Source organism: Globicephala melas, chromosome 13 (genome assembly GCF_963455315.2).
Source record: "Globicephala melas chromosome 13, mGloMel1.2, whole genome shotgun sequence".
Lineage (NCBI taxonomy): Eukaryota > Metazoa > Chordata > Mammalia > Artiodactyla > Delphinidae > Globicephala > Globicephala melas.
Genome location: NC_083326.1, coordinates 16,869,974 through 16,878,664, shown reverse-complemented (window position 1 = coordinate 16,878,664; position 8,691 = coordinate 16,869,974). Strand labels below are relative to the sequence as shown.

Sequence of the window (8,691 nt, the reverse complement as noted above, 5' to 3'; positions counted from 1 at the left end):
AGTGAGGATGGGAGTTTTACAGCTTGTTTTGGAAGAACACACGCAGTTTCAGTGATTAGGACTGTCTTGTGTTTAAAGAATCCATATTTTACCATAAAAATCAATGTGAAGTCTTACTGACATTAATACATTTAACAGCATAATAAGGGGGACTCACTTGAGATACACTGTGTATCTTGCTAGCTGGTGCCTTTCCAAAAAAACCATTAGCATTTAGATAAATGGAGTCACAAATTAATAAAAATTATCACATTAAAAATATATTATTTATTCACCAGGTAATAAACATACTAATTCTACTACAGTTCAAAGCAAATAAGAATTTAAACATTTTTTCTTTAAATCACCTCGGAAATGTATTAATTTTATACAACATAATCTTTTTTTAGTAAAAGTAAACTAAAATAGGTAATTTATATAGCTTATATTCTTAAAATAAAATATATTTTAATGAACATACACTTTCTCATTTCATTTTGCTTGGATGTAGGATATAGTGTTTCAAAATGAAAATAAACACACATAGTAAAAACCAAAACAAGTATGCAAAAACATTTTATTTATAATAGATCAACATTTTTGACATGAAAGGTAGCCACTTTCAATTTCTCAGGAATGCCTAGAATCCAACAGTTTCCGTAAAGACTAGTTACTTAACAATTATTTCACTGTAGGTAAAAGAAATAATTTCAGAATAAACTTTTTAAATGGCTTTGCCTATGGCAACTTATTTTATAAGCTTTAATATGTGGTAAGCTAGCTTTCCCAGGAAGTGAATATAAACCACCTATGTTCCAAGTGTATTAAACCAGTTTATACAACAAACATGACAATCACCCATTTGTATCAGCTGTGCTCAAAAGAGAATTCTCTTTACCAAAATATGCATTTTTCAAAAAGGCCTCACATTAACCCCTTAAACCAACCACCTCCCTTCTATGTCCAGGACCACTCTTTTCTACTTCAAGTTGCGTTACTTTAAAGACAACTGTCAAATTCCAGCGGAACAGTACACTGACTTAAGACTCTATGTAATATATATCAAACACAAGAATAGTCACTGACTTTAAGGGACAAGGTGATGACTAACCAGTAATAATTTAGCCAGTGTCATTTTTAGTTTAGAGGGAAAAAAGCAGCCCCCAAATGTCCTGAACTTTTCTGTACTTCTCTGTAACACACAGAATGAAAAGATAATCTCTGAAATTAAAATCATTAGAAAACATCTTAATAAAATGTTTTATGTAAATAGGTGTTAAATATTAGATTCAAACCATTATTTTCTTCTGTATTTCGGTTTGGGAAAAAATGTCACAATTATTAGGTCTTCTTACTTAAATTTAGTTTTGAGAATTTAAATCTACTACACACCAGTATGTAAAATTCACCTTGGTTAACCACTCCCCATGCTTCTGTGCTGGGTTTCCTCAGGTAAGTCCATTATATGCATGTAAGTGATGGGGAGGTTTAAATAGCACTTAAAGAATATTCATGAGAGTGCTGAAATATTGAAAGTTTCATTATTATCTACTTACTGTAGGATTTGCAATTCAAATTCACTGCAGTATTATAAACACTGTGTGAATGGAATGCACACAACTCCTACAGACACACAAACTGAAGTCCAAAAGGCACAGAGTAATGCTGGTGGCTCTTTCTAGTCAGTTAAGAAACAATAAAAAGTCTGCTTTATTCTTTCATAATTTAAATACTTAAGTAATCTCCACTTTTATTACTTTATAACAATGACTGCAAATTTACATTATTTTAAGTACCACTGTAATAGCTTAGTGTATCATACAGATATTTGCTAATATCCCATCCAAAAATTAAAAAAAAACCATATATATATATATATGTGTGTATATATATATATATATAAAATTATTCTGAAAGACAAGAACACAGAGGAGGGACTTGGTACAGACTATCAACTCAATTTTTTATCACCACAGTTGTAACTCCAAAATCAACAGATATACAGCAATAATCAAAAGCAGTGCAAATATCTTTGGAGGTTAAGATAAAATTATAATGCAAGAACATAAAAAAGAAATAAAAAAAGGCAAGTACTTCAAGTACAAGGAACCAGTCTGCTTGAGGTCCATTTAGTGTTTACTGGGGGCTTCCTTCCTGCTTTTACTTCTTTCTCTGAAACACATTGGCCAACATGGCACCTGATGTTGTCAACTGGCCCATTTTGTTCAAAAACTTGGTCTTTGTATCTTCACTCACTAAGCTTGCAGCAATTGACATTGAGCTAGGAAAGAAATTTTGAGATTCGTGTAAAGCAATTAAAAAACTAAAATATCTATTTTTTCATTTCTTTAGTAGTATAACATTAATAAATGCATTCTGAACTGGTATCACAAAAGGGAAACTAGTATTTATGGAGTAGAGTTTTTTGGTACCATAATAGGTTAGCAGCTTTCATGTTCATTGTTTTTTTAAAGGAAGCAGTGTGGTATAGTGATTAGGAGAAAGTGTGGAATGAGACTGAATCTCGGTTCTGTCATTTACCAGCTGTGTGACTTTAGGCAAGTTATTTAGTCTCTGTTTCCTCATCTATAAAATGGAGATAATTCTAGTACCTACCTCACATGGCTATTTAGGATTATACGAGTGTAAAGTGCTTATTAGCAGTGCCAGGCACGTAATACCATGCTCTAACTGTTAGTTATTCTTCTTATTATCAGCATTACTTCATTTAATTCTTACAGCAACCCTGGGAGATAGATATTATCCCTATTTTCACAGATGAGTAAAGGAAATCTCAGTGAGGTCTTTAACAATCCTAGGACATATTACTTTTTTAGGGGGGCAGGGTTGGGGAGAAGAAACATGTCCTCAATTGCCAATTGCACTAGGTTTGATGGACAGTGTCAAATCTTTTCCTTTCTTTTTGACCAACCTTCTGTGTAGGAAGTAAGCACAATTTAAATGACTACTAAACACAGCTGGTTTATCATATTACTGAACAGAGTATTGATAAAGGACAATTTTTCAGTGATCCAACAATTGTGCTGTAATGGATTCAGTAATCCAGCTTATTGGCCTTGTGGCTTTGGCCAAGATGCTTTAAATCACTGTGATTCAGTTTCCTCCTCTGTAAAATTTTGCAACTGTTACTGCAAAATATCTTGAGGACTAAGTAAGAGAATATGTTTGAACATGTCAAAGACAATGAGTGGCGAGTGACGTACAGGAGCTCAACAGACGTCTGTTAAATCTACACATGAAGTATGTGCTGCTACCTAAGACCTCTGGTTCTATGTGGTCTTTAAAGGTGTGTGCTGAGTTACTCAGTTAAATACCCGACCACGATGCCCATCCGGAAAGTCTCTTCTTCCCATTGCCCTCCTGCCAGTACATCAACCTGGTCTGACCCTACGTGCTCTGAATACCCCTCTCTTGCTGCTTTTCCTCTTCCCACAAAGTAATCCTCCATGAGGCTCAGCATTTGGCTCTAGTTCTTCAATTACAAAACTTACTCATTCTATAAGTTTTAAGTAACATCTCCATAGGATGACTCAAAAATATTTATTGAATCACAACATTTTTCCTGAGGGCCAGTCCCACATTACCACTGTTTGCTACATAAAGCCAATGTCTCAAGTTTTTTTTCATACCCTAACTTTAGAAATAACTCCCCACTTTTATTTCTGAGTACAAGTCTTTCACCTCCTTAGGCAGCTTTATTCCTAGGTATGTCATGCTTTTTGTTGCGATGGTAAATGGGAGTGTTTCCTTAATTTCTTTCTGATTTTTCATTGTTGGTGTATAGGAATGCCAGAGATTTCTGTGCATTAATTTTGTATCCTGCAAATTTACCAAATTCATTGATTAGTTCTAGTAGTTTTCTGGTGGCATCTTTAGGATTTTCTATGTATAGTATCATGTCATCTGCAAACAACGACAGTTTTACTTCTTTTCCAATCTGTATTCCTTTTATTTCTTTTTCTTCCCTGATTGCCGTGGCTAGAGTGAACATCCTTGTCTTGTTCCTGATCTTAGTGGAAATGCTTTCAGTTTTTCACCGTTGAGTATGAGGCTTGCTGTGGGTTTGTCACATATGGCCCTTATTATGTTGAGGTAGATTCCCTCTATGCACATTTTCTGGAGAGTTTTTATCACTCACTTTTATTTCTTTACTTGCCAGTGGTTCTATCCTTTTCCTCTCTTCCCAACAGTGAATATAATGGCTCTCCATTTCAAACTATCATCAAATCTTGTGACTCTATTCTACAACATCTTCTCTATTGTTTACTTTTATTTCTAATGCCAATACTTTACAACTGAATTATTCCAAAAGTTTTAGATCTGGCATCCTTGCATTAGTCAGATTCACCTCTTAAATAATCACTTCTTTATATCACACCCCTTCTCAAAATCTTCAGTGGTCACTTACTACCTACAAGATAAAATATGCATGGCATTCAAGAAACATAGCAATCTAATTCTTATGTGTGTGTGTGTGTGTGTGTGTGTGTGTGTGTGTGTGTTTAACCAACCATCACTACTTAACTTCTAGACCCCCTTGAGTCAGGTCTGCCTAGTCTAATTGTTCAAACCATTCTCAACTTAAATATTTCTTCTTTTATCTCGTGTCTAGCCATCTTTTAATTCCCAGCTCAAGCCCTATCTTTTCCATGATGCCTTTCCTTAACATTCTAGGTTTATAGTACTGTTTTTTTTCTGTAGGAAACAATGTTAAGTAAAAGATAAGTATGATTTTAGTTTGTATCTACAAAAACAGGATACATGGCTTAGATAATACTTGAGATACCATGAAGTCTTTTTTAAAAAAATATTTATTTATTTGGTTGCACTGGGTCTCAGTTGCGGCAGGTAGGCTCCTTAGTTGCGGCTCGCCAGCTCTTTAGCTGTGGCATGCAAACTCTTAGTTGTGGCATGCGTGTGGGATCCAGTTCCCTGACCAGGAATCGAACTCGGGCCCCCTGCATTGGGAGAATGCTTCCCTGGGAGTGTGCGCCACCAGGGAAGTCCCCCATCAAGTGTTAATGATATTCTAAGAAGAGTGCAACAATGATGCTAAGGAGTCTGGAAACCATAAGAGATAAAAGTGAAAGGAATGAAGAACGTTTGGTTTGGAGAAGAGAAGATTTAGGAGACTTAAGATACCTCTCTGTGTTACTCATGAAAAATGAGATATATAATATATATCTGCACAGCTGTATATATCCATAGAGCTCTACTGATGCACATCACAATTACCTGGGGGAACTTTTTGAAATGTGGACACCTAGACGTAACCCCAGTGATTCGGATTTTTTCCATCTGGGGTAGGGGACCCACGTATGTATTTTACAAAGCTTTCTAGTGAAGAACCATTACATTATGGCCTTTTTTTTTTTTTTCTGAAGAAAGAGTTTACATTTTTATCAGTTAGACAAAAGGGTCTGACTCTGACCCCTCCGCCAAATGATGAAAACTTGGTATAGAGAGTAGATGTTATAGGAAGGGAGACTTTAACTCAGGATGAGAAAGGAATATTTTAAAAACAGAGTTGTTAAAAATGAAATGGGCTGCCTTGTAATGTCTTCTTACTGCAGGCTTTCAAGGGATTCTCAGATCTTTCCTTTGCAACTCATAGCCAACCAGCTGTCATTTCTTATTGATTCTGAATCTACAGAATCTCTTACTTCTGGCCTATCTTTAAAATTATTTATGTCCTAGAATAGTTCTCTCTCTCTCCACATCACTATATCTTGCAAATCAAAGATCACTATTCCTTCTCTTTGAAACCCCTATTTGATTTTTTGACACCACTCTGATTTGCCTCCTATTTCTCAGTTAAGCTTCTTGTAAATGCTGCACTTTCAAAAAAAATTATTTATTTTATTTATTTATTTTTGGCTGCATTGGGTCTTCGTTGCTGCGTGCGGGCTTTCTCTAGTTGTGGCAAGCAGGGGCTACTCTTCGTTGCGGTGCGCGGGCTTTTCCTTACAGTGGCTTCTGTTGTTGTGGAGCATGGGCTCATGGGCTCTAGGTGTGCGGGCTTCAGTAGTTGTGGCTCTTGGGATCTAGAGCACAGGCTCAGTAGTTGTGGCGCACGGGCTTAGTTGCTCCTGGCATGTGGGATCTTCCCAGACCAGGGCTCGAACCCGTGTCCCCTGTATCGGCAGGTGGATTCTTAACCACTGCACCACCAGGGAAGTCCCTTAAATGCTGCATTTTAAATGTTGGTCTAATTCCAGGTCTGAGCTCCCTTTCCAAGTGATATCATCTATCCACCTCTAGTCCTTACCTAAGCCTTTAATTACCACCTATATCCTAATGGTTCCTAAATCTCAAAAACTGCTTATAGTGTTTTTCTTCCTGTACCTCAAATTTTAAATATTCCTCTTCAGAACAGTTCCATTTGGTTGTACGGTGCCATCATTCAATCTGGGAATTCTTATTAGATTCTAGTTCTCTCTTACTCTAACCTGTTGCCATGTTAAACTGAGTTCACATTTGAATATATCTTGAGTCCATCTTATTCTCATACTCACTGTTACATATAGGCAGTAAAACATGGTGGTTAAGACCATGGTCTCAAGAACCACAATGCCTGGGTTTGAATTCTGGTTCCTCCACTTAGTAGCTAGGTGGCCTTTGAGCAAGTTACCTAACCTCTGTGTCATCTGTAAAATGGGAATAGTAATAGTATCTACTTCATAGGGTTATTATGATAAATTATTAGCAAATATATGAAAAATGCTGAGAATGGTGTCTGGTTCATGAGTGCATCTTATTATTACCTGCCCATCCATGCCCATACCTGCCTTCATCATGGGTTACTACAGTAGCTTTCTGTTCCACCTGCTTCTCTGTTGCTTGTATTCACTAGAGCATGGCTTCCAAAGCAGTGGTTCTCAAAGTGTGGCTCCTGGACCCAGAGTATTAACATCACCTGGGAATTTGTTGCAATTCAAATTCTCAGGCTCCATCCCAGATCTTCTGAATCAAAAACTCTGGAGATGGCACCCAAAAATTTCCAGGTGATTCTGATGGACCCTAAGGCCTGAGAAGCAAAGTTACTAAGGGTTGGTAAACTAAGGGTCACAGGCCAAATCCAGTCTGCTGCCTGTTTTTGTAAATAAAGTTTTATTGGAATGCAGCCATAGCCATACATTTCCATATTGTCAATGGCTGCTTACTGCTACAATAGCAGAGTTCAATTGTGTACTTGTAACAGAGACCATATGAATCGCAAAGCTTAAAATATTTACTGTCTTTACAGAGAAAGTTTGTTGACTCCTGGCCACAGGATAAGTCCAAACCTCTCATGTAGCATACAAAGTTCTTTATTAATGGTGCCCGTCTACCTTTATAGACTTATCTCTATTGTTCTCCCGTACATACTCTGTGCTGTAGCTTTAATTACAGTTCCCAAATATGCTTTTCTGAAACTTTTGTCCTTTGCACAGTGCTGATATTTCTGCATGTAATCCCTTTTCTCTTTTCTTTTGCCTCCGGTTGGAGGGTGGATCAGTTCATTACTTTGGAAACTGGTACATAAAGAGAAAGAATTGAACATTTATCTTGTCTTTACTATATAAACGGTATAACTTGGTAAAAATAGTACATATGGGGGACGGTTTTCTTTCTGAAGAATTCTAGCTGACAAATGAAGAAGGAATGATAGAGTAATACATTTTGTAATTGCTAATGAATTAACGGATCTGGCATTCATCATTAATAGATGTTAACATCACCAAAAAAAGAGAGAAGCAGACATTACCTGCCTCACAATGAAAACACACCTCCTCCTATGTAGAAGTCTTGGCAAATAAAAAACATGCCCCAAACCTGATTACATCTCTAGATCTAGATCCAACTAGTAAATTTATGGGAAATACAGAGGAACATTTTGAACCACACAAGGGAAATGCAATTAGCAAGATTTGGACTGTGGGAACCTCTATAGGACAAATGACTCAGTTCCTTCAACAAGTAAATTGTATGGAGAAAAAAAGAGATACAAGGGGGAACCTCTGAATTAAAAGAGATTCAAGAAACATATTAACCACTTATAATATATGGAATGTTGGATCCTGACTCAAGGAAACAAACTGTAGGGAAAAAACGAACAACAAATCAATAATGACATTTATGAAACAATTAGAAATTTGAACAAAGGCCAGATAATAAATGATATTAAGGAGTTGTTATGGTGTGATGATACTGTGTTTATGTTTAAAAAAATAGCACTTATCTTTTAGAGATGTATATCAGAATATGGGAGGGGAGAAGAGTTGGGTATAGATGAAATAAAATTGACTATGAGTTGATAATTGTTGAAGCTGAGTGATGAGTACATGGGAAATCATTATACCATGTTTATTTTTGTGTTAATTTGAAATTCTCTACAGTAAGAGTTTAAAAAAAATGATAATATAGAGGATTTGAATAACATTTACAATAGCCAGGACATGGAAGCAACCTAAGTGTCCATCAGCAGATGAATGGATAAAGAAGATGTGGTACATATATACAATGGAGTATTATTCAGCCATAAAAAGGAACGAAATTGGGTCATTTGTAGAGATGTGGATGGATCTAGAGACTGTCCTACAGAGTGAAATAAGTCAGAAAGAAAAAAACAAATACCATATATTAACGCATATATGTGGAATCTAGAAAAATGGTACAGATGAACCGGTTTGCAGGGCAGAAATTGAGACA

General features: G+C 36.2%; 1 protein-coding gene across 5 annotated transcripts in view; it reads right to left on the bottom strand.

Annotated features, from left to right (window-relative positions):
* Positions 1-539: 539 nt before the first annotated feature.
* The window catches only part of RELCH (RAB11 binding and LisH domain, coiled-coil and HEAT repeat containing), a 121,883-nt gene continuing 113,731 nt past the window's right edge, over positions 540-8,691 (bottom strand). For all 5 annotated transcript variants that reach the window (XM_060310444.1, XM_030868109.2, XM_030868108.2 and 2 more), the window contains one exon: positions 540-2,260. In XM_060310444.1, coding sequence (XP_060166427.1) covers positions 2,140-2,260 — 121 coding nt within the window. In that variant the 3' untranslated portion in view covers positions 540-2,139. The remainder of the gene's footprint in view (positions 2,261-8,691) is intronic.